This window comes from Xiphophorus maculatus, chromosome 20, assembly GCF_002775205.1.
Source record: "Xiphophorus maculatus strain JP 163 A chromosome 20, X_maculatus-5.0-male, whole genome shotgun sequence".
Taxonomy (NCBI): domain Eukaryota; kingdom Metazoa; phylum Chordata; class Actinopteri; order Cyprinodontiformes; family Poeciliidae; genus Xiphophorus; species Xiphophorus maculatus.
The window spans coordinates 30,691,232-30,717,113 of record NC_036462.1 but is presented as its reverse complement, the minus strand read 5'-3'; the positions used below and the strand labels follow the sequence as shown (position 1 = coordinate 30,717,113).

Genomic DNA, 25,882 nt, shown 5'->3' with positions numbered 1-25,882 from the left:
TATTCCAAGTATCTTAGTACACTTGAAATAAGACAAGACTAACCTAGAAATCCATTTTCTGAACGATATAGAGGCTTGTTTTAAGTCAATAATTCTTTAATATTGATGTAAAAGTTCTAGTTCCAAAGGCAGGTTATTTCTCTTATAATGTAGGAAAAATGTTGTGTTGTAAGTTAAATAATCTGCCAATGGAACTAGTACTTTTAAAAATAAATATTAAGAAATAATTAACTTAAAACAAGCTCCTAAATGCACTCAGATATTTGCACTAGAAACTAGACCAACAAATACTAGAACCAATTTATGAAAGTATGATCATTTTAGTACCTGTGATATTAGAAGGAAAATAGATACGTGGCCTTATTTCTGTCATTATCCTACAAGGGGGAAATCTATTTTTATATGACAACACAAGAACTTTGTCATTTTGCATGTCCACGTGGCTCTGATTCTGTTCAGGTTTTTCATTCTGTAAATGACTTCAGACGACAGTCCGATGTTTTGACTTGTGCACTGTGCAGGGGTGTTCTTTATTATTTATCTTTGCTGTTTTGTACAGTATCATTGAACAAACTGCCAGCATGATGACCCAAAATATGTAAATAGGTAGAAAACAAACTCTAGAGTAGGTCTGAGCAGCATGTGCTTAAAACGTGCATGCATTAATGTAATGACCAACACTGCACCATCCATTTAATTTATTGGCTACGTTGTACGAAGCATGCTGAGCTTGTTGCACTGTGGAAACATTCTGAATTAAACCCACCAAGAAATGTTGCTTAGTGCTTCTCTCTAGTCCAATGAATTTTGTACAATATTTTACTCATTAAGATCAATTACAAACACGTTAACATAATGTGCAGATTATTGGGTGAACAGTATTTCTTCCGGTTTTCTCCTGATCCAGACTTTTTTTCATACTCCCCATTTTTATTTCTTTTGTTTGTTTGGTTTTTTTTTTTTTTTACTTCTGCTTAACACACTTAATAAAAAATTAATCTGACCCCGAGTATTTGCTAATCAGCATTTCACAATCGTATTTTAATGTACGTCACAAGACTATTTTCAGTGTTTGCGTAGAGATCTGCGCATTTCTTAGTGCTACACTGCCACTTAGAGGAGAAAGTGTGAAACTACACTCCTCAATTTAGCATGTTGGCGGAATGCCTAATTTACCAAGCGTTTAATAGAACATTACAGTTAAAAGTGTAACCTCTGTTATATTAAACTTTATTTTTTTCAGAATAGTCTCTTATACACTTATTACCCGGGATAAAAATGTATTACGCCTGTGTAAAAACCTGAACATTTTAATTACATGCACCAAACCAAATCAAATTATTATAGTAACCCGAATAACATTCGGGTCTGTTCCTTTAGCTTTATATAGAAATCTACCTTTGGGTTTATTAGAAAAAAATATATTTTGATATTTTAAGCAGAAAACAATTATTTGCAGAATAATCAGTATATGGTGAAAGAATATTCCTCGAATCGTTTCTATAATTCCCTGGATTTCCATACACGCCCTGAACGCGGCACTCGGCCTGACAGAAACCGTGTTGTGGCTGGATGGATCATCTCCGGCTTTTAGGGCGGGCCCTTTCGGTGCCGCTGCTACAGGGATACCAAGATGGAAATCCAGGGGCTTTCTGATGCCCAAAACATCCACTCTCAACATGGCGCCCTACACAGAACGGCTTCGTCTGCACTTCGGTCAACCGTAGCCTCGTTACCGCAATTGATTTCAATCGAAAATGAAGCCGCCGGACCGCCGGAACTGCCCGAGCTTCAGAGTGACAGTAACAACAACGCTAGGCCAAAGACGGCGCAGTTTCGCCTGCTGGGGGAAAATGGCAGCGAGCTCGCTCGTTCTCCCGTCACCAAACACGTCTCAGCGTCCTGCAGCATCGCGCCCGAAGATAGAGCGATTCTGGGACTTCATAACATGATAAACGCGGAAAAGGAAAACGTGTTCAACTCCCTCCTAGGCTCGCACGACTTCAGCCGAACGGAGTGGCGATATGAGGAAAACGGTGAGGTAATGCAAATGGCGCTGCCTCTGTTGGAGGGGGAGGCGGAAGCGATGCCGCAGAGGCAGCTGGCGTTGTCTTCTCCGGTTTTACGGCAGCAGCGTGAGGACTGCGCTTTGAAGCAGCCTCCCGGTGACAGCCTCGGAGCTTTTCTTAATGCTTCGGCGGGAAGCCGGAACCTGGGGAGAAAAACTGACAGACAAACGCAGGAATTATACGTTCTGTTTAACACCGACAGAGAGGATGGAGCAGTCGCCGCGAGCAGAAACCGAGCGGACTGCTCGTGCGACAGCGGATGTAAAGTGAAGGGTAAGGAAGCGGAGGGCCGCGGCTCCATGGAGGCTGGCAGCGGCGGGGTCGCCTTCTGTGAGACCGCGGACATCCTGAGCTGTCCTGACACGCAAACACCGAAGAGGGCAGAGCATGTTTTCAGTTTATTAACCGATAATCCCGCGGTGCTGAGTGCCAAGACAGCTGGCGACCATCATACCGTCGAAGATGTAGTTTTGACGAACAAATATGGCGATAAGCTCTGTGGGCAGATCTGTACGGAAAACGGTGACGACAGGCTGCTCAGTGGCCGACCAGACCACGACGCGGCGCTGACCTCCGGGGCGGTGGAGGCTATGGAGAAACCAGCCTACGGCTCCGAGACAGCGGGACTGCAGGACGGTTCACACCCGGTCACTTCCTCCAGCAGTCCGCCTGCCGCGGAGACCTTTTCCGGGACCATTACAATAAACAACCAAAGCATAATTGTCACTATTGAGAATGGGGTACTGACTCTGGCGGCCCCACCAGAGGGGTATGTCCACAAAGAGGATGACATGGTGAGCTTAAAGGAACATCTAGGCATGAAAGACCATGAGGATATAGTTCTTCTCAATTATGACAGTGGTACTAAATCGATCGGGAAGATCAGCACCCTGGCAGTAGCCAGCTCCAGTCAGCAGGAAGAGCCCAGACCTGGTGTGTCTGTCAGTGACTCCGAGCTGGCCTTGGTGGATGACTGCTCCTTGTCAGAACTGGGCACCTCACTGGACGCCTGTTCTGTTGTGAAACAGGAAGCCGGAGTGCTGTGTGCTGTGACAGAGGCCGACCTGATTGTGCCATCGCCAAAAGGCCCCGTTGGGGGGTGTAGCAATGAAGACCTGAACTCCTTATCCCTGATCAGATCAAAAAAGGACACTGTGGCCACCTTCGCCTGCCCGGAACCCGGCTGCTTTTCCGCGTTTGACTCTCGCCAGAAGCTGAAGGTCCACCTGCTGTACCACGCGGAGGAGCCACGGCCGTACCAGTGCAAAGTGGAGGGCTGCGGCTGGGCCTTTGCCACCTCCTACAAGCTGAAGCGCCACCTCCAGTCCCACGACAAGCAGCGTCCGCACACCTGCGAGTTCGAAGGCTGCGGCAGGAGGTTCACCACGGTCTACAACCTGAAGGCTCATGTCAAAGTCCACGAGCAGGACCACGCCTTCGCCTGCGAGGTGTGCAACGAGAAGTTCCGCAGTGCCACTCGCCTCGCCAATCACCAGAGGGTCCACTTTTCACCACAGAGGCCCCACAAGTGTGAATTCCCAGGTACTTGTCCGATAGTTCCCATGCTCATTTAGCTCATGAAGGCCTTTTACTGTGAGGCACAAACGCTTTCGCTGAACTCAGGAAAACCCAGTTCAGCTGGTCCACAAGTTTGGATTCATTGAGAATTTTCTCTGAATACATTACGGTTCAAATACATCCATACAGTGCTGATATTTGGATAAACGGTTCCTTAGGTAATTGCACCTAGACCACCGTCACCAAGGCAATAACATGGTTATCCACTGATAGATTAATATGTTCCCCTTGTTACTATTAAACTTTACCTTAGAATGCTGGTTTAAAAACCGGCAAGTTTCAGTCGATCCTCAGGGTCGATCCTTTCTGGCCATGTTGATTTCACTGTGGACACTTTAGTGTTCAGCTACTTCCAGATCTGTTTGGGACATCCTGGGTCAGATGGATAAAGCTAGTTTTCCAACAGGAAGTTGTTCCCAAATACAGACAACATTGGTTTAGGAACGTTTTCTGATTGGCCTACTTAGAGGTGGTGTATATATTTGAGCTTGTGGGTCCAATCTTGAGTCTTTATCGGCACAGATAAAGACCGATACTTGCACGTGAAGCCGATCTTTTCCTCCAATCTTATCTTATCAGCAAAGGTCTAAAAATCATCCACTGTCCTCTTCTGTTCCGAAGTTAGAGAGGTTTGACTGGCAGACCGGCCCACTAGGTCGTGTTTGTAATAAACAGTCACCCTATTGTTTCCAACTCAGAAACAGTGCGTTTCTTGCCATATTTAGCGACGTTTAAGACGACAACAAAAAATCGGTATAGGCCACGATCGAAATCGGCCTCTCAGGCTTTTGAAAAAATCTGTAATCGTCAGTTGGCCAGAAAACTGCAATCGGTGCACTGCTGGTTTTTTAAGCTCCAGCTGCTCTCCTCTCCTGTACAGGCTGTGAGAAAACCTTCATCACCTTCAGTGCCCTCTTCTCACACAATCGCACTCACTTCAGAGAAACGGGCCAGTTCAGCTGCACCTACCCAGGCTGCGACAAGACCTACGATAAGGCCTGCCGCCTGAAAATTCACATGAGGAGTCACACAGGTGAGCTGGCGGGCCATTACACACACACGTGTGTGTTCGTCAGATAACAACATGCATACTTGATCAGCTTGTGTGGTAAAATCCCAGTCGGGTTTGAGTCTCAGCTGAGTTGAGTTTTTTCAGTGAGAGTGTTTCACTTGTTGAATCATCAAAGCAGTTGTCATCCAACATTAGAATCCTTCCTCACAGTGTTAAAGTCCAAACTCCAGAGACATGAAACACTTTGTGCTCTGACCTGTTCGCACTGTGCTTTCAAAGTTCTCAATCAAAATGAAAGCGATCAGAAAATGATCAGAAAAGCCAGGGATATTAGCAGACAATTTTAATAACCAGGATGTATTATCATTCATCTCTGCAAAAATAAATAAAAAAGTCACGACACTGAAGGCAAAAGGATGTAAGAACTTTCACCTTCCGAAACGTATTTGTGACGTATCCAGAAAAACAATTCAAACCGAAGAGACTTTTAACATGTCGTCATGGTTACCATGCGGCTGTTTCCTCAGGTGAAAGGCCCTTTGTGTGCGACTCGGAGGGCTGCGGTTGGTCATTCACCAGCATGTCCAAGCTGCTCCGTCACAAACGGTGAGAGCTTCCTCTGACGTGAACAGAGCGGTTCCATCTCCCTGGCGTATGAAATGATAACGGCTGTCTGCATGGTTTTTATCAGGAAACATGACGATGACCGTCGATTTGTCTGTCCGGAGGAGGGCTGTGGGAAGTCTTTCACCAGAGCTGAGCACCTGAAGGGCCACAGCATCACCCACCTGGGCACCAAACCCTTTCAGTGCCACGCAGAAGGTCGGCTAACTCTTTATCCGTCTAGCAGCCTTTACGACAGAGGACGTGGTTTAAAGCGACTCAGCAATTGTGACCATTGAATTATCCAGCAGATGTGCCTCAGCTAGTTACTAGAGTTGGGAAGTAGCTTGTTACATTTACCCAATTAAATTTACTTGAGTAACGTTTTTTTGAAAAAAAAAAGTACTTTTACAAGTAGTTTTACTATGCTGTACTTCAGTAATTTTAGCTAAGTATCGCTGCTCTTGAGTGAAATTTCTGGATTCTCTACCCACTGAATGAAGAACAAACATGTTTTAACCAAAAATGTATCAGACACAGACACACAGCTGCAGGTCTTTATTAAAGCTTCATAAGTTTTTTTTATTGAAAGGTACTAATTTTGTTATTTATGTGAATTATTATCATTTTCCTCCTTAAAATACCAACGCTTCCACTTTATATTTTGTTCCGTCTGATTATGTAATTTTTAAACCTTACGTGATTGTTAATTTGATCAGTTACTCAGTACTTTACAAGACTTTTTACTAAATACTTATTTACTCCTGCTTGAGTAATTTCTCAAATGGCTACTTTTTACTTGAGTAAAAATATGTTGTAGTGGTACTCTTACTTGAGTACAATTTTTGTGTCCTCTGCCCACCTCTGGTCACAGGAACCATAATGTCTGCTTCCTGTCCTCAGGCTGCTACGCCAAGTTTTCAGCCCGCAGCAGCTTATACATCCACTCTAAGAAGCATAAACAAGACGCCAGCACCCTGAGGACCCGCTGTCCGGTGGCCAACTGTTCCAAGCACTTCTCCTCCCGCAGCAACCTGAAGAGCCACATGCTCAAACACCACCACCTCAGCCCCGGTGGGTACCCAGCAGGGTTCCTCCTAACCCAGGAAAACCCCTGCATGTCTCCAGTTAACAGTAGTCACCCCACTGTTGCCGGTTCAGCAACTTTCTTACTATATTCAGCGACATTTCAGACAAAAAAAACAAAGTGGTATCAGCCAAAATCGGAATCAGCACGTCAGGCTTTTTAAAGATCGGTAATTAGCCAGAACACTGTAGTTTCCAGTGCTTCTCGCAGCATTCACATTGTTTTGTTATTGTTCTCTGTTCTGCAGATGTTCTATGCCAGATGGAGACCACACCCACCCTGACTCCCAGCAGTGAACTCATCAGCTCCACCCCGTCGTCAGTAGCTGGTGCTGGCGTTGGCGGGGCGGAGCAGCTGTCCAGCCTGGACCTCAGCTCCCTGTTCTCCTCGGTCCCCGGCGGCGCTGCGCCCACCGCCGGCATCGAGGTGGGGATCCCTGTGGCTGGAGGCGCCTCCAATGGCTCCTTCACCATGGACCTGTCCCTGGTCAGCTCAGGGATCCTTACCATCGACCCGTCATCAGTGGGCACCACACTTGTCGCCAGCGCCGGTACCACATTGGCCAAGCCATTGGAACCACTCGTCATGGTGACCGGTGCCGACTTGGCCCACCAGCATGGACTGGAGGGGACCGTGGGGGATGTCCTCCCTCCCCAAGGCACTCTCAACCTAGACGACGTTCAGTCGGTCACCCCAGAGGCTCTGGGCACCCTCGCCGCCCTGAGCATGCAGGGCGCCGCCGTGGACCCGGCCCTGCAGCACCCCCTCGGCTCCACTGGTGGGCTCGGGGTGGAGTCCGCCGCTGGCTTGGCGGTGGCCCCCGTGTCTGAGCTCCTGGCTTCACCCTCCAAGGTGGCAGAGGTTGGAGCGCAAGGAGGCGTGGGCCACCTGCTGGGCTGCGTGGAGGTTCTGGGCCCTCAGGAAGCAGGGAAAGTCGTCACTTCTCAGTTTATTTTCCCCGGTTCCGGCGGCAGCGGCTTCAGCCCCCAGAAGGAGTTGGACCTGGCCGTGTCACCCAGCAGCTTCCTGGTGAGAGAAAACCCTTCATCCTGGTTTACGTCCTCACCTGTGCCTCTCATGAGTCAGAGGTTCTGGCTAGGAACAGTCAGGAATTGTTCTGTCATGGTTCTCCCTCAGGACAGTGGCGGTTCTGCCCGGACAGACTACAGAGCCATCCAGCTTGCCAAGAAGAAGAAGCAGAGGGGTTCTTCAGCCGGCGCTGGTGAGGACCTCCACCTCCCCTCCACTGACTGCAGAGTTACAGCACCTTAACCTTTCACTCGTCTTCCACATTCTAGGAACTTCAGGCTCATGCCAGAGGAAAACTAAAGCATCAAAGGTTGCTGTGGCAACCGTACCCCTCACTTCGTCTGGCACTCGTTACGGTGACGGCGCTGTAGCAGCCGGTGGGGGTCTGACCCTGCGGGACCCGGTCACAGGGACTCAGTATGTCCAGATTCAGCTGCTGCAGGTGAGATTCAGCCCACAGTGTGTTTGCTAACACACTCCCTCAGATCGCTACGCACATAGCGCTGCTTTTCTTCTTCTGTGCTTTCAATCAGACACGAACCACGACGTGAGCTGGGGAGCTCAGTGGGACAGTTTCCTGCCTGGCATTTAGAAAGTGAAAAATTCAATCTTTTTTCCAGTCAGTGAACACACCATGCCTTGCAGCTGCCAGCCTGCACTACCCACCTCTGTCTCCTCTCTCTATTGGGCTGTAACTGGGTCTGTTGGTGTTCAAACTAATAGAACTGAATGGAACAGCTCTGCCCCTAAGAGATTAAGTTTTATATTAGATTCAACTTTGTATATTGTTCTACTGCTTTTAAAAGCTGCAATATGTAACTTTTATTAAAACAGTTTCAGTTTTTTACATATTTATTAAAGCTATCACCATGTTGGGATAGCATGAGAGAAATATGTGAATAGATTGAGCTCCTCCATCAGCTACTGTTGCCTTCTGAAGAAATGCTCCGCCCCTGACCAAAAACAACCAATCAGAGCCAAGAGGAGGTTCCAAATGCTGTCAATCAACCGTGTCTACACGCTATATAAAAATAATTTCTATTCTAAAAGTTACATAGCCCAGCTTTAAGACACAGTAGTGAGCTAACAACTGAAAGTTTGGAACTGGTGAGTCCAGGAATGTTGACCTGCATGGTCCTGCCACACTCTTCCTCATAGACATGCTGATATTGGTCATTAAATGGAAAGTGGAAATGGATTTCTGTTTAATTTCTGAACGAGGCAGTTTAAAGCTTTAAGGCTCCAGACCTGTGTGCCGTTTCGTCCAACCTTTTCCTGTTTCTGCCCCATACCCTCTGATTCACCCCGCAGCCACTCATGCTGTTTCAGACATCATTTATTTAAAGTTTGGAAACACAGTCAATAATTCATTCTAATGAAGGAAAAATGAAAAGATGTGTTTAGGTCGGGTTTGTCCAACATGCTGTCAAAACATTGCTGCCAAGGTCTGAGATGATCACTTGACAACAATTCTGCGCAGCAGGAACCATTAGGCTCCATCTCTTTCTTTTTCATCTTACCGTCGACTTCAGAGCGTAGCAGTGGCTGCAGCTGTTGTTGGAAACCATGCTGAAGTGTGTGTGTGTGTGTGTGTGTGTGTGTTGATGCAGGACGATCCAGCCAGTGATGGTGACCTGGCCTTCCAGCTGAGCTCCCAGCCGTCCACCTCCGACTCTCAGCTCACCGTCGACTTACCTGTCAACATTTTACAGGTGAGTTCAGTCACAATTGTGGACTTGAGAGTGTGACACCTAGTGGTACTCAAGTGTAAAATACAGTGATTTAAAAACAAGTTTCAGGCTGGGAGGTGATGGAAATGAAGCAGATATGTCTATGAAGATGATAAAATATTGCTAAAACAAACCTCACTTTCTGAAAAAAGTTGTAATTTAAATTTCATATTAACAAAGTCTAATTATTTACACCCTTCTCAGTAATTGGTGTAAAATTCTTTCCTGGCATTACAGCAAATGGAGCCATAGCTTAGCATGTCTCCCACAGGTCTCCAATTATTTCCCAACATGTTTACGTTTCTTGATGAATTAATGCAACCAAAGGTTGTATTAGTAAGACTTCTAAGGTCAAGCTTTCTGTACGAAAGGAGAATGTTTGAGGGTTTTTTTTTCTTCCTCTGGTGAACCCCTGTTGTTTTTCCCATACAGGAACCCTCGGTGATGACGGAAGAGGACAACGGCTCTGATAATTCCCAGTTCACAGGAAGCACCATCAACCTCCAGGACCTGGAATAACGCCGGACCCCGCTTACGTCCGCCAGAGACTTATAAACCGTCGCCTCGGACTGTGAAAGCCTTATTTGGATTTGCGCTCCATGTGTCCCACCTGATCGGTCGGAGATGTTTCCACGAGACGAAGCACCTTTAGATGAAAGACGAGGTTTCTGTGTCTTTTTTTGTAAAGTCTAGTTTGTACCAAAATGAGAAGCTGGCAGAGCCGTCGCGTCGATCATCAGAGGTTCCTCCAGTTTGGGTGTTTATTCCAGAAGTGCCAAATCAGCGCTCATGCACACACACTGCCTTACAGACGCCTTCACCTGCAGCAGATTTATCTGCTTTCTTCCTTTTACTTCTGTTTCTGTGTTTGGATTTGTTTTTGCCATGACATCAGCGGCCTGTCCATGTGTTTTATGTAAAGTGTGACGAGATTTTATGCCTTCTTGGAATAACTTAGTTTTTTATTTATTAATATGATTGGGTTTACAGAGTGGCTGAGCCAAACCCCGATGGATTAAAGAATCAAAGCACAATCTAAGCCGTGTTCTGACCTCTATTCATTTGGCAATACTTTTGGGGTGAACGGTTCTCAGTGTTGCTTTGAGAGAAACTGTAATTTTATATGTAATGTTTTGCATTTCTGAAGATGATTAAGATGATTAACCAGATGACACACGACCCCTTAAACTCATTGCTCTATACTTAATCACCTTATTTTATATTTCTTGTGTTTATTTGGTGCCAATCGACATCAAATGTGATGATTTTACATTAGTTGTTCACAGACGAACAGATACAGAACTCAGCAGTTGACCTGAAAGTCATTTAATTAGGCTTAATCAAAAGGCCCTTGTCTAAACCGTTACACAAAAGCTAACAAATGTTCTTCCTCGCAGTTTGTCCTTTCTGCTGCTTCTAATCCCCTGAGGCTAAACTAGTGAGCAGCTTCTGAAACCTTCTCCCAGTCTCTGGCATCCTTCTGAGCAGTTTGCCGTCCTCACTCAGCAGTGATGTGTCTGAGTGGTTTTACCAGGTCCAATCTGTCTTTAGTCTATTCCCCTGTATCCCAGATCAAGATTGGGGTTGGTATTCAACAAAAACCAAAGACTAAACATGGTGCCGAGTGACGTATTAGCAAAATCTATGTATTTCTGGAACTTCTGACGTCATTAGCCTCATTTATTTGTTACAGTACTTCTGTCTGTACAACTGGTTTTCATTCAGGTTGTTCTGCATTATGGTCAATTTCCATCTCCAACAAGTGTAACCAGCTTCCCTGTTCCTGTTGAAAAGCATCCCTGTAGATCGTCACCAACATCTCTTAAGCACTGGACGGTCTGCGATGGGTGATGCTCATTAATTCACCATCCATTGGAAAACTGAAAAATCCAGTAGTTGCTCGTACTAGAGCGGCTACTGGAGACTGGTTACATAAGGAGCTCTGAGTCTAGGAGAGTTTATGGTAGAGCAGCAGAGTCTGGAACCCAAAGGCTGAAGGACATTCCTTCAACCAAAACAAGTCTTGTGCCCAGAAATCTTTCCCTAACCATTCCCTTGGTTAAGCAGGGAAAATGGAGGAAATGGAGTTTAGGGACAGACTTCTGGGCATAAAACTTGTTTTGGTTCTTCCTGGTTGTGGTCACAGGAGGTGCATGGGAAAATGTTCCTGCTCGGTTAAAAAACCCCATCTCCTCCACCTCCAGTTTCCTCTCGCCATAGACTGTCATACCGTCATTACCTCTCTTTGGGTCTCCATTTCTCCTGGTCACCTAAACCAGTGTTTCCCAACCCTGGTCCTCGTCACCACGCTGCTCTGCCCTGTTTTAGATGTTTCCCTGATTCAGCTGATTGCGGTTCAGCAAACACTTGACAATTGAAATCACCTAAAACAATCAGGGCAGTGTGCCTCGAGGACCAGAGTCCTAAAAAAAAAAAAAAGATTTATTTTCACACTTGATTTTTATGAATCCACAGTTCATTTCAAGTATTAGCTCCAGCAGCAGCAGCTCTTTCTGTTTCCACGGCCTTCCTGCAGCCGACCCACTTCTGCCGCTCTACCTTCTGGACTCGTCTTCCAGGCAATAAGTCAGCGCAGCCGCTCCTGATCACATGTCAGCCCATGCAGCAGAAACGGGAGTGACGGAGGCTCACAACCCGCCCTCCCTCTCCGCGTCCTCTCCTCTGGCGGCCAATGGAGCCGCGGAGCGGGGACGAGCCTTCAGTGGGAGCCTCTCGGTTTCCACTACAGTCATGTGACAGCCACATAGTAGAACTGCGTGGGAGCGGAGCGGACGGTCGGACCGCAGCGCTGCGTGGATAGGTGAACCCCGTGCGGATAAACGGCTGCTTCTCCGACCCAGAGGGATGACGCAGAGCCCCCGGAGTCTCCCCGGACCCGGACCCGGACCCTGACCACGGTAAGACCGCATCCAACTTAGTGAGGGGAGAGTTTTCTCACGGTGCCATATGCTGCTGCTGCTGTCTGGATGAAAACATGTTTACGTGAAGGAGGCGAGGAGGAGAAGAGAGGAGAGGAGGTTCTGGTTCTGGACCGAACTGTAAACGACATGATGCACCGCAGTTCTCTGGACGCATCAGATTTAGATTTTTTAAAAAAGAGGGAAAAGGGAGAGATTAAATAGCTTCATGTAAAAAACAAGATTTCTTCTTCTTCTTCTTTTTAAATAATCGGTTATATTTGGGTCTACTGTGAACTAATAATTATTATTAATAATAATAATAGCTCAGATTGTTCGACATAAATTGTTGTACAAACATGACAACAATCCGTACTGCTCCAGCTCCAGACTGCTGCCGTCCTGTAAACAAGCGGAGCAGGTGATCCTGCACAGCTGCTCTCTGTCGCCCCCAGGCGGCCCGTTTCCTTCCTCGTTTCCCCCCCTCACACACCCTGTCTGCCTGTCGCCCGGGTTTACCTTCGGTCACTCGGAGTATGCAGGGGCCCCTAGAAAGGAAGCACGGAGAGAAACACGAGGGGAGGGAGGCCGAAGCCCCCCACGTTCCAGTTAAGCAGCCTATTTATGAGGCCTACTGTAGGACATTAATAGGAATATGATGCCGCCACACGCTATCACTGCTGCTCTTTACAGTTTGGTCCATAATCCGTCCTCTGAGTGTAACCTATCAACCTATTAAACTGCATTTCTATTGAAAAGCTTTCATTTACCTCGAAAAATATGAGATTCTTTATGTCACCTTGAACAAAAATAAAAAAAAAACAAAAAGTGACTGACTGGAGAAAATGTACAACTCTGCAGATATGTTCCACGACTGGATGGTAGTGGTAGCCAAAATTAACGTGATGTTAGATGTTCAATAATCAGTTGATTTAATTGCTATATACACAGATAATCTACCATCTGAATAAAAAAAAAAAAAAAAAAAACACTAGACATGCTTTTGGCAAGCAGTGACCTAATGTTGGCTGAGTGAAGTCCGATTTTTGAAGATTGGACAGATGCAGGAAATTTCTGATCATCTGATTAATATCGATCAAAATGGGAATCAGAGAAGAACGTCCACTCCGACTTAGAACAATCCTGTCTCATTCGTCATTCATTTTGATATTATCTTAGGATTTTTGAACCTGCTCACCAAAACGTTGAATGCTGAACTCATTGCGGTTAGCGAGTCAAAACACTATCGGGAAGATAAACACACAGAACGCAGTGTGAACGTGAAAAGTTCAATGAAATCATGAAATCTTGTTTTTTGGTCATCTGAAGGAAAAAAAAAGCAGATGTTTTGTTTCAGGTTTTGTCAACTTCATTTATGTTAGTTTTAAAAGAACGCACTGAAACAGTCTTTCTGAGTCTGCAGTATGTCAAAACTTAGATAAATGCGAATAAGAGCTGAGAAGAAAAGAGTGAAGAGTTGACTAAACTATGTATGTTTTGTCCTAAATAAATCAAAAAACAGGACAAAGTATATGTTGTCCTGTTTATTTATAGAGTGCACAATGACAACATGTCATATACCAAAGTCATTTCAATTCAACCACACATACAATCCAAATGATGCTAATGGTAAAGTGCACCAAGTCCAGTTCATTGTTCAAATTGGTTTAAAAGTTTGCTATCTAAGAAAAAACAGCAGATTGCACTAAGTCGTTGACTTTACATCAATCCGTCATACCAAGCATGCATGTAGCAAGAGTGGAGAGGAAAAACTCCCCTTGAACAGGAAGAAACCTCCAGCAGAACCAGAACAAGCGGCCACCTGCCGCGACCGACTGGAGTTTTGAAAAGACGGAGCAGAATGCAGAAAGAAAACTAAAGTAGGATAAATTTATATATGGAAACTTTAATAGTTAATCTCAGCCGATGACCTCCAACAATAAATGGCTGCAGCGTCTATGGAGAGAAAAACTCTAAGAAAAAACTTAACTAACAGTTGAAATAAGCACCAAATAATTCAAACTGTAGAGCAGCAGAAGAACACAAAAGTAGCAGGGTTAAGGAAAAGTGGTCAGTCCAGTAGCCTAAGCCTATAGCACCGTAACCACAGAGACAGCTCAGGATAACCTAACAGTCTATCAATAAGTTTTATCAAAAAGGAAAGTTTGAAGACTAGTCTTAAAAGTATCACTGACCTGCAGGTTGCCTTTTTCTTGAGTTTGAATTCGCAAACTGAAGACGGGACGTTCTCTGATTCATCTCTTAAATCATGAACTCCGAACCTTGATGAAAACGAGATAATGTAACAAAGCATAAACCTGAAGCCGAATCAGGACGTGTGTGTGTTAGTAATGTCATAAAGTGTTTTATATATCATATTCAACTGTTTCTCAGAAATGTATCAAATAAAATGTTGAGGAGCTGGATTGTTTTTAGTTACATTTTCTAGATGTTGCTTTTTTGTCCTTGCAGAAATCCGGCATCCAGCCTGGACACCTCTGGATTGTTTCCTGTACGGCTTTGAGGTTCTCACTGGAGTGGGGAGGGTGACCTTGGTTACTGTAGTTTATTTGGTCTACCCATCTCCAGGGCCAAGGACAAGTTCTCTCGGATCTGTGTAAACAGACTGCAGAATCGAGCCAGAGGAAGCAGTTTGGCCAGGGATGGTGGATAACTCTCCAGTGAGCACAGAGACTTCCCTTCCACTCAGCTGTTCTCTACGTGCCTATAGCCCACTAGACATGGTGTCGGACCTCGGCTCCTACCAGGTGATCCCGTCACCGTTTTCAGACGACGATGTGAGCGTGCTATCCAGTCCTCGCTCCTGCTCCAGCCCAGATTCGCCGGAGCTCAGCTCCAGCTGTGGAAGCAGCTCCAGCGCTGAAAGCCAGGACAGCATCCTGGACCACCTGCTGTCCCAGACCTCCTTAGGAAGTGCCGGCAGAGTTTCTGCCGCACCCGAGCCACTAAACGCCTTCCAGTGGGACTCGAGGGGAGACGAGCCGTCCAAACACAAGCCGGCGGAGGAGGAAGACTTTAACTTTCTCACTTGGTCAAATGTGGAGACAGCAGAACAGCTTTTAGGGTCGTTCCATCCGACACTGGAGGAGATTGAAGAATTCCTTGAGGAGAATATGGAGATGGTGACGGTGAAGCAGGAAGGGTTTGACGTTGGACCAGAGGAGACTTTTGGTTTAGATGGGGGTCTGGAGTGTTGCAGGGCGTCCACTTCTGAGCTCAAGTTGGAGCCAGATGCCAAGCATTCAGACCAAACTGTCCCCACTGCCGGCACCTCTGGTCCAGCCACGGCGGCCTTGCCCATCAGCAAAGCATCATCAGCCAACCCAATGCACGAATCTGTCGCAGGGGCCAAGAAAACCTCAACCAACAAACCGTCATTAGAAGACAGGTCCACAAGCAGCAGCGGGACGCCCGTCGTCGTCCAGATTCAGCCCATCCGGGTGAAGCAGGAGCCCACGCTGACCCCGGTTACTCCGGCAGCCCAGCCCTCAGAGCCTGGCCTCGTCTCAGACATCAAAATTGCACAGCTGCTGGTCAACATCCAGGGACAGACTTTTGCCCTGGTGCCCCACATCATGCCGTCCCCCAGCCTCAGTGTCTCCAAGTTCGTACGGATTGCGCCAGTCCCCATTGCAGCCAAGCCCCTCGGGCTGGGGGAGAGCACTGCCAGCCAGGCGTCGGCCATTCTCATTGGAGGTCAAAGGTTCCAGAAGAATCCCGTCGCAGATCTCATTAAAATGCACAAGTGCTCTTTTCCTGGCTGCAACAAGATGTACACAAAAAGCAGCCACCTGAAGGCCCACCTGAGGAGGCACACCGGGGAAAAGCCGTTCGCCTGCAATTGGCAGGGCTGCGGATGGAGGTGGGTGCCACCGGGACCGGGTGGGCTTTTGATGTTTATGTAATAAGTTATTTCTGTTGGTTACACAAAGTGGTTCACTGAGTGAAGCAATAAAACAGGCTCCTTGGTGCAGAAGGATTTAGAACAGGTGTCGGCAGCCTGCACCCATGGACAGAGTTGGATAGTAACTAGTTAGTATTTGTACTTGAGTAACTTGAAACAAATTACCTTTAAGAGTATTTTTACTGCGCTGTACTTTTTACTTTTGAGTAATTTTGTTTTGAAGTATCTCTTCTCTTACTTGAGTGAAATTTCTGGATTCTCAACCCACTGATTGACAGAACTTTTAAATAACAAGTGACCGATAGTTCGATCAGTTTCTCAGTACTTCAGTAGACTTTTTACCAAGTACGTTTTTACTCTTACTTGAATACAATTTTTAGGTCCTCTGCCTCTACTTGTAAAGTTTGCTGAATCAGAAGGACGTCCTCCTGTTTCATGAGTGTGGAGGAAGTTGTAATTGTAACCTTAGCGACGGCTTCTCTGTGTCGCTGTCATCAGGTTTGATGGCGCTGAGAGTGGGAGAATATTGCGGTGGCCTTCTTACTGCGAGGTTCATCTGTAATCCTAAAATACTAAAATACTCCCCCGCCCCCCAGATGCACGCAGAGACATATTAATTCATTAAAGTCCAACCTTTAATCCGAGTAACTTTCTTTAGTAGGTGAAAACTGCATGTTCTTACTAAACCAGTGGTGGGGCAATTGCTGGAGCCGTTCTGTTAGCCCTGTGTACATCCTCCCTCAGCCAACAGGACAGCGCTCGGTATTTCACAAGGTCGAAGCTCCACATGATGATCAGAATCCTGATGCTGTCTGCTCTCCAGCTCAGCCCACATATTTATTTAAGGTTTCAGGTCTAGAGAGTCATATGGCCGTTCCCAGAGGTGGGCAGAGGACACAAAAATGGTACTGAAGTAAAAGTAGCACAACTTCTACATATTCTAAATCAAGTAAAAGTAAAACGTAGCCGTCCAAGAAATGACTCCAGTAAAAACGTATTTGGTAAAAAAAATCTACTGAAGTACTGAGTAACCAATCACATTATTAATAATTTAATATTTAGAAATGACATCATCAGATGGAACAAAATATAAAGCTAAGTGGAAATTTTGGTATTTTAAGGACCAAAGTGACAACAATTTATATAAGTAGCAAAATATAATAAAATCAGGTAAAATAAAATTTTTCCAAACCAGTTTCTTTCAATAAAAAAGATCTTCTGAAACTTTAACAAAACCTGCAGCTGTGTGTCTGGTGGATTTTCTGGTTAAAACATGTTTGTTCTTCATTCAGTGGGTAGAAAATCCAGAAATTTTACTCCAATAAAAGTATTGATACTTCATAATAAAATTACTCAAGTAAAAGTAAATAGTGCAGCATAGTAAAAATACTCCTTAAAGTACCTTCTTTTTTTTTTTCCAAAAATAGTTGCTCAAGTAAATGTAATTGAGTAAATGTGACTAGTTACTGCCCATCTCTGGTGACCAACACTTCCAGTTAAACTCCCAGTAATGTTTAACAGATTCTACAGGTTTACATTTGTGATGGTAGGACAGAGAGCCCCCCCCCCCCCCCCAACGACACAAATATGTTTTCCCCACCAGGTCAGAATAAGCAGTGAACCAATTTATTGGTTTGTTTGGTATGAAGCTCTTTGAGTATAACTGTAAAATCAGTTTATAAATTCAGTCCACATAGAACTTTGCAGTAAGATGCACTAAAAGCCCAAATGGAAAATGTGATTAGATGTGAACAGCACTGTATGTTCACATTTTCCTGCTAACACATTTCTTAGCCTGTTTAGCTCCATGAACTGTTCTACATGGAGAGCTACTGCAGTCATTTGAACAAGTTTCTGAGTCAATCTGAAGATTTATTTTTTCCCTTTTAGTATTTAACGTGGACGGACTATTTTTGGGATCGTTTCTTGTACTTGTCACACACACCAAGTTTCTGGTTCCTGAAAAGTTGGAGTCCACAAACAAAGACTGGCTGCATCAAAATGGCCAAATTAGATGCTGTGCTTTGCTACTGAAAATCAGTATGAGGGATATTCTGCCTGCTGTGAATGTGCTTGAATGCATAGGTATGGTCTGAACTATGCCGTTTACCTTCTGGATGCCACGTCTTGCACGGTGCCAGTAATTCATCCTGAAGGTCCTGTGTTGCCTCTGACCTCTCAGTCAGCTGCTGCTCATGGTTTGTAGTTGGAAAGCAGCGTACGTTCTGACAGGATGAGGAGGGCCGCACACGTTTGCCCAGTTTAATCCAGAAACTGTGTTCTAGCAAACAAAAGGACCTCTGTCTGTTTACAAAAGGCAGGGTGTGTGTGCGTGCATGTGTGTGTGTGTGTGTGTTTCAGCATTTCTCATCTTGCAAGGCCCATCTTTCCAATAATGTTTGAGAACCTGCTCACAACATTATAATTATTATTATTATTATTATTTTACATCTAAGGTTAATGGTTAGATGTAGAGGTTACTATAATGCAGTACATTGTAGTACTACACTATAGTATTACAACAAGAGTTTTGTAGTAACTGGTTATATTTACTTGAGTAATATTTTGGAAGAAAAGTACTTTTAGAAGTATTTTTACTACGCTGCACTCTTTTACTTGAGTAATTTGATTATGAAGAATCGCTTCTCTTGCTTGAGTGAATTATTTGTGTACTCTGCCCACTTCTGACTATAATGTAGTACTATAGTATCAAGTAAAGAAGTGTACCGTAAGGAAGACAGTGGTTTTCTTAGCAACCTGCAGACAAAACAGAAGAAAAGCCCTACCTCAGTTTGCATGCAATCACTTAAAGGGAGCAAGAGTGAGGTTGTTGACCCGACAAAGAATAAGCACTGAATAGTTACCATGACTGTGGGCAGGAACGTCCAAGCCGCCTCACGGCATGAAAGACGGGAAGAATCGAGCAAAGAGTCTGAAGGGGGGACCGAGAGGGGCCCACAGGAAGCAAAATGCCCCTCAGCTTCCTACTGTAAACGGTGATGTTGGGCAGTGCTGACCGTCATGCCCGAACAATTGTCGTAGTCTTTGTCTGGCCGTCCAGTTCAGCGTGTCATTTTCCCTTCGAATTCACGTGCCGTTTTGATGACGACACTAAAACTTAATGCTTACTTGTCAAACACTGATTTGGCCGAGGCGGTGTGTGAGTCGAACACAGGACCCTGCAGAGCAGCTGCAGGCCTGCATGGAGCCAGATATCGTCTCGTTCTACACCGGATTGGTACCGTGTTCCCAACAGCCTGTGTCAACGCTGGACATCATCGGCTCACTGCAAAACCACTGCTGCGCCAAATCAAGAAACACCCTCTCCGGTTACCATTAAATAGAGACTAAATTATACTCTGCAGTTTATATTCCAACGGGAGTCATTGTTAGAAAATTATACTAAGTTTATGTTTTAAGATGCAAAGATTATGTTGCTATTGTCTTAATGACAGAATCTTTCAGCTTTCAGCTAGTGATAGTGTTGATGGTGCTGGTGATGGTGTTGGTGGTGCCAGTGGTGGTGCTGGTGGTGTTGGTGGTGCTAGTGATGGTGCTGGTGGTGTTGGTGGTGCTAGTGATGGTGCTGGTGGTGATGGTGTCCATCTGCAGCAGTCTGTGGTTGTCAGGCAGGTAAACACAGATATGGCCAGTCAGGTTATTTAGGTTAACATGATGGGAAGAAGCCAGAGGCTCCATAAATCAACCAGGAGAACAAACTCCACACAGAGTCGGGCCCTCATTGCTGAGAGTCAGGCCTTTATTGTATAACTGGCCTTTTTTATTGATTTTCATCCACAATAACAAATAAGAATAGAGAGGCATCAGAGGAGAGTATTTTAAGAGTCACTCTAAATTCAGGATGAATGATTAGTCTGAACCTAATAGATTCAGACTAAATGTGGTTGCCTTGTGGTTTGAGTTCCTTCACATTCTGACAGTCTAATGTTAGCCAGGTGGTGGTCCGAGGGCCCACTGGGCCCCTCAAACACAGATATCTAGCCATTTTCATCACCTCACCAAGGTGAGATTATGCTCCCTCTTTCTCTACCCCGAGTTTTATTTTTATGATCAAATGTTTTTGCGTACAATCTTTACCATAACGACAGAAGCGTGTAATAGATCCTGTTCCATTCTTAAATGTAGTCGTCCAAAAAGGTCAAATATGAAGCAATAATTGACAGTGTTTTCGTTTTTTTTCCCTCTGTGGAGGTTCAGAAAAGTTTCAAGGTTCAGCCATTTTACTGGCAGAGTGAAAATAGTTTTTGAGAGCCGCCATGCATAGGAATAAATGTGACAAAGTTTGTATTTCCAGGACAGGTTGCGAGTTCAGTTACCTACTTACTTAAGTATGTGCAGCTTCTAAATGTGTATAACATAAATTATCTAGTTGAGATTGTGATTTTTCTTTTTAAATAAAAGTGGTTGCAACCCGCAGCAGCTTCTGTGTCAACAGCAGCATTATTAGGCAAGTCTGCTTTATTCATATAAAGCCAAGAAAATGGTGTCTGACCAGTGAATGTTTGTAGTAAATCATTCTGCTAACATGTCTTATAGTGTAGCTATGATAATAATAATAATAATAATAATAATAATAATAATAATAATAATAATAATAATAATAATAATAATAATAATATTAATAATAACAGCCCTCTATGTAAACAGGCATTTAAATCGATCATGACAGCAATTGAACTATTTTGACATTTCTGTGTGTGGAGTTGTTTGCAAATTCAAATTCAAAAATACTTTATTGATCCCAAAGGGAAATTAAATGTTGTTGTATAAAAACATTTAATTCAGATTCTTCAAAGAGTCATTGAAGATTGTGATGGCTGTTGGCAGGTGTGCATTACAGATGGCTACACTTTTTAGATGACAGAAGCCTACTTTTCTTTCTAGGTTAACATAGTTAGGTAATGGTTTCCCACGTTGCTAAGGGAAAATCTTTTAATGAGGTTATCTAGTGACTTCCCTCTCAACAGAACCCCACTGACCTTTTAAACTATGTGTCTCTAAGACTGAAGTGGATCTCTTGGTATTTTTGTATCCGTATCGTATAGTGTTTACATGTTCATTTGAAACATGTTTCAACTGAACATATTTCGTGTTCAGTTGCTCGGTCACATGAGAACATCACCGTGTGGGTTTTGTATCTTGCGCGGTCAGCAAAGAAACATCTGGGCTGCAGAGTCCAGCTGTGTGCAGTGACCGGCAGACATCTTGTTTTGCTGGGAGGAGAGCCAGCAGCTGAGATTCACGCCGCTTCAGCCAACCGGTGTTTTCCTCTCCTCCAACTCCAGCTGGGATTCCACGCTGGTCTAACCGAGCTGCAGGCCGAGGAGTCACAGCCTGGTGTGAAACGCTTCGGCTCACGGCCGATAATTATGTGGTTAAAGCTGCTCGGCTTGGCGAGGAAACCGTTGTAGAGGCTGGACAAACAAGATGTTGCTTGAGAGTAAAAGGAAGATCTGGTTTCATCTCGCCTGACTGGAACCATCCTGTCAGAACTACTTCCTGACTGAAATTCAAACTCGAAAATACTTTATTGATTCCACAGGGAAGTTAAATGTGGTTGAAGTCAAATTCTTCAAAGAGTTATTGTAGATAGTTATGGCTGTTGAGCAGGAAAGATCTCTTGTAGCGGGAATTTGAAGAAGACGCTCCGTTTTCCCAAGACAGTCTCTCTTCCAAAATAAGAGTCTCAACATAATGAGCAGAAGAAGTAAAGCTAACTGTCAAAGATAACCAGATATTTGGAGGACAGGAGACTTACACTCTTTTCTAAATGAGCTAAATCATCAATTGCTGATCATTCACTGATTTAAAAAAAAAAACTACTTCGTTCTGATCAGTAGAGATTGGGTGTAATCACTTTTTACAGACCATAACTTTGCTCAACCTGAAGTTACTTTTGGTCAGGACATCCAGAAAAGAATTCATTTTAATTAATCCTTTATATTTACGACTGGTTTTTCAATCTCTCCCTCTCTCTCTTTTTTTTTGCTCATTATGTTTGTATTTGTGAAAATGTAGAAATCCAAATATCACTGAAAAGCGAATTTCTTTTTGTCCCTAATAAATTAATAAAGCATAGAGTTCATTTTTATTTGTAATTATTTACTGTATCAATAGCAGCGTTTCCATTGACCATGTAATTGCTCAAATTGGAATTACAAAAATAAATTCCCTCAATGGAAACACGTGTGGATCATTGTTATTGCTGAAGTTTATGTTCTTACTATTGATCCTCGTCAGTAAACGCCTGTAAACATCGATCAGTTTAGTCAATAAGAAAATAGCTTGTGGTTTCCAGCCTAACCAGCCCTTCTCCATTCATCCTCACATTTCATTTTCTCCTCCCTCCTTCCAGGTTTTCTCGGTCTGATGAGCTGTCCCGTCACAGGAGATCCCATTCGGGCGTCAAACCCTACCAATGCCCCGTGTGTGAGAAGAAGTTTGCCCGCAGTGACCACCTGTCAAAACACATCAAAGTCCACCGCTTTCCACGAAGCGGCCGGACAGTTCGCTCGGCCAACTGACTCTTCCGTGTACTTCCACGGATCTCAGGGGAGGATCGGCTCCTCAAAGTAACACCACAGAAGTATTGTAAGGACGCGTGCGTACATGAGCCTCAAAACCTTGCTCTACATCGGAACTGTCTGGGATTTGCTGTAATCAACCGGAAACCCAGGGACGGCCGAGTCCAGTAACCCCTCCAGTAGTTTGAAACAAGCCACCGTTGCTTAGTTTCTCTGGAACAACTGTGTCTGCACTGATATTTTGTTCTGTCATCAGAAGATACGGTAAGCTTGTTTTCATTTAGTCCTGATGATGCCAGCAGGGCCTGCGAGGCCTTCACTGCAGGCCTAAACACCTTTAGGATCCCTACAACCTAAATTATATATTCAATTGAGTGTCATTGATTTACTTCCAATAGTAAGTACTGGAAGTAAACACTTCCAATACTTGTAACTATTCTCTTGGCTCTGCTGCTTCCTGCACATGTGTAGGTGGATTCTTGATGTTTCACCCAATCAGATTTCAGTCTTTATGTGTTGCCAGGGTCAATCTAATCGGCCTTCAGAATCAGTAGAGCAGGCCCACTTTCAGTAAGCAGTCAAACGGTTCATCAACTTTCAGATTCGCCATATAGAAAGCCCACAATGACATCAGAAGTTTTCCGGTCTCTGATTGGACGGTCAGATGGACCGCAATAAGCCCCAGGTTTTCCATACATGCTAGGCTAAGTGATGATGGAGCATTTTCTCCATGGTTACTAATGGTTAGACGCATACCTTCTCCATAATCCTATATTTGATATTTTTGTAATCATACTTACTTATAAGGTATATGAACGTTAATCTTCTTACCTTGTAAAAAGCATTTTCTGTAAATCCGCGGTTACACCGACGGCTGCCGGTCATTATGATTGATGGCTGATATCCATCGCCGCCGTATATTTCCTCATTAATAGTTGTACAATAAAATGACAAGTTTGGTTTCTATCCTTATCTGTTTATACAACGCAGCATCTTTTGACAATTTTTAAAGTGAAATCAACTAAATAACAGCGATAATAGGTTACAGATGTCTGCTTTTTGACAGGCTTTACAGAAACGTTTAGGTTGTTTTGACGTCTGTCACGGCGGAGTGGGCCGAGGTCTGAACAGCGTGACGTCATGTGCAACTGTAACATTATCCCTCGGCGGATTTAAATGGTAAACTCCCTCCGAAGGCCCAGAAACCAAATGCCACTGGGATTATGTGGCTAAACGTCATGTCTAGTCTGACTTCTAGTTTTTTCTGAGCTGATTTAGACATTCCATCTCTGACAGAATCTTTGGATCCTGACGCAAATCAAGAAATTTTAGCTAAGTGCATGCTGATTGTCTTCAGTATACGTCAAAGTTCAAACCTTACAACAGATTTCTGTCGGAGAGCAAAATCTGGCTCAGAAAGTGTGTGTTTTCTTTCATTTTTTCGCCAGACATTTTTTTCCCCCCACTCTGACATTAAGCATCAGAGGTGGACATGTTGTCACGACGATACACCGCACAAATAACTGCAAAAATACACCGCAAAAATAAAAACAAGTTTCAGAGTGAAATATAAGACCATCGTTAGTATTTAGGGCCTGTACAGCCTTCCGTATATCTCACATGTAGATGTAGAGGCAGTCTTAAGATGACAATCTTCCAAAAAAAAAAAAGTCCAGGCAGTATGACTCACAAAATAACCAAGGAGGAAGAGGTCTTGATAATTAGATGTAACTCCAATGGGCAGCTGTCACCTTTTGTATGTAAAGATCTTAGTGACTATTTCGAACATTTCAATATGACTGAATGCCTCAATATGTGAGCTATTTCACAAATGACAAAAACCTGCCTCAACTCTACCTTGTATGTTAACTGCAAACACCGCGATAGCCTTGCAACTCAGCTAGCAAGAATATTTTGTCACTACAAACGCTGAAGTTCACACTTCACACCTGCCTACTGAGCTGCCAGCAGAGGGAACTTGCAGGTAATTCAGTGACAATGTCTCTGTTACGGAGTCCCTCCTTACTGCCTGTAAATATTAAGGGCTTCCATCTGCTGTGTGTGACGTAATATCAGCAGATATACAATATGGTACATCATTCCATTGATTCAGCTTTTGAGCTTGTAATGCTTGTGTGAACAGAGAGGCATTTGCATCCTATGATTGTACGTACATATGCAGGACTTGTTCATCGTTGCATCAGTGCAACACCACAGAGACTGCTCCGACAGCACATCCTGCTCATCCACATAAATGGCTGTAAACATTTCTAGTTGTCTGTAAAGTTGCCTGTACATAAATTAGTACATATGGATATATATGTATATATTTTTTTCCTTTGTTCTCTTTAAGATTCATCTACAAATAAAACCTTTCCAGTAATCTTTGTCGTTTTTGGGGGTTTGTTTTGTATGTGTAGAAGACTGTGTGCGTCTAAACAGGCGCTAAATCCAGATCTCTCATCAATCGACTCTTCCTCGGTCAGAAGGACTAGGGCGACTCCAACAGTGCAGCTCGGAGGTATGTAATAGTTCACATTTTTATGTCCAGGTCTGCACAAATGGAAATTGTTCTTCCTGCTGTGACTCAACCTCCCAGCTATTCCCGGCGTTAGGGGGCGCCAGAGCGGTCTGCCAGCGGATCACCATGTTTTGATCTTTAAAAAAATTTAAAAAGTTTAAATTTACTGATCTGGTGATTGTATGCTATTCGAAGACAATGTTGATTATTCTTAAACACAAATATAACAAATATAAACACTTCAGCTAAATCCCAATCAGTTACTGGCTTAATCATAAAGCTGCGTAATACTGGTCCACTCCCAGTCAAAAACAACCAATCAGAGCCAGGAGGAGGGTCTTAGTGTTGTCAATCTTGCTAGTGTATGTGCTACTCACACCTGCCTCCTCGCTCTCTGCATTTGTCCCCCACAGCAGATGTGAAATCTGGAACGATGTGATCTGAGGAAATCTCCTCTATTTACTTTTTTTTGTGTGTTTGACATAGATAGCTCATTTCACTCCTCTCCACTATTGGTGTGATGCTATACATGAAGAGGGTTTTATGATGATCTAGAAATGCTTTTAAATAGTAAGGCTTCATAGTCAATGATTCAAATCTCCAGCGACATTTACCAAGAATCACTTTCACCCCACTCTGCTGTAACTTTGTCATCTCAGTTGGTTTGCACTGAACAGAAAAATCATATCTTTTCCAACAGGATGTCGTCCCGAAACGCCTCCCGACTGACAGCTTCAGATAATTCATCCAGAACCGAGAGAAACTGCCTTTCTCCAATTATGATTTGTAAATGGATTGGTTAAGCCTTGCTCTAAACAAAAAGTATCTTAATTAATCTCTCAGCTGAAATTTAGATTACAGAATA

At 44.2% G+C, this 25,882-nt stretch overlaps 2 protein-coding genes across 2 annotated transcripts; both read left to right on the top strand.

Annotated features, from left to right (window-relative positions):
- Positions 1–1,541: 1,541 nt before the first annotated feature.
- On the top strand, positions 1,542–10,147 carry LOC102222008 (zinc finger protein ZXDC-like). The gene is made up of 10 exons (XM_005803705.2): positions 1,542–3,611; positions 4,528–4,680; positions 5,187–5,265; positions 5,351–5,481; positions 6,166–6,336; positions 6,597–7,378; positions 7,487–7,571; positions 7,648–7,820; positions 8,989–9,090; positions 9,541–10,147. The coding sequence occupies exons 1-10, from the start codon at positions 1,634–1,636 to the stop codon at positions 9,625–9,627; spliced, it is 3,741 nt and encodes a 1,246-aa protein (XP_005803762.1). The 5' UTR covers positions 1,542–1,633; the 3' UTR covers positions 9,628–10,147.
- A 1,674-nt stretch (positions 10,148–11,821) lies between these two features.
- Positions 11,822–24,879, top strand: klf15 (Kruppel like factor 15). Its single transcript, XM_005803721.3, has 3 exons — positions 11,822–12,026; positions 14,499–15,909; positions 22,328–24,879. Exons 2-3 carry the CDS (start codon positions 14,690–14,692, stop codon positions 22,494–22,496), a joined length of 1,389 nt encoding a protein of 462 aa, XP_005803778.1. The 5' UTR covers positions 11,822–12,026; positions 14,499–14,689; the 3' UTR covers positions 22,497–24,879.
- Positions 24,880–25,882: the final 1,003 nt, after the last annotated feature.

Excerpts from the sequence above, each read along its gene's own strand:
- LOC102222008 (XM_005803705.2), top strand. The coding sequence starts at position 1,634 with ATGGAAATCCAGGGGCTTTCTGATGCCCAAAACATCCACTCTCAACAT. Across the intron at positions 5,266-5,350 it reads AAGCTGCTCCGTCACAAACG|GAAACATGACGATGACCGTC; the intron begins GTGAGAGCTTCC and ends GGTTTTTATCAG. Across the intron at positions 5,482-6,165 it reads CTTTCAGTGCCACGCAGAAG|GCTGCTACGCCAAGTTTTCA; the intron begins GTCGGCTAACTC and ends TCCTGTCCTCAG.
- klf15 (XM_005803721.3), top strand. The coding sequence starts at position 14,690 with ATGGTGGATAACTCTCCAGTGAGCACAGAGACTTCCCTTCCACTCAGC. Across the intron at positions 15,910-22,327 it reads TGGCAGGGCTGCGGATGGAG|GTTTTCTCGGTCTGATGAGC; the intron begins GTGGGTGCCACC and ends CCCTCCTTCCAG.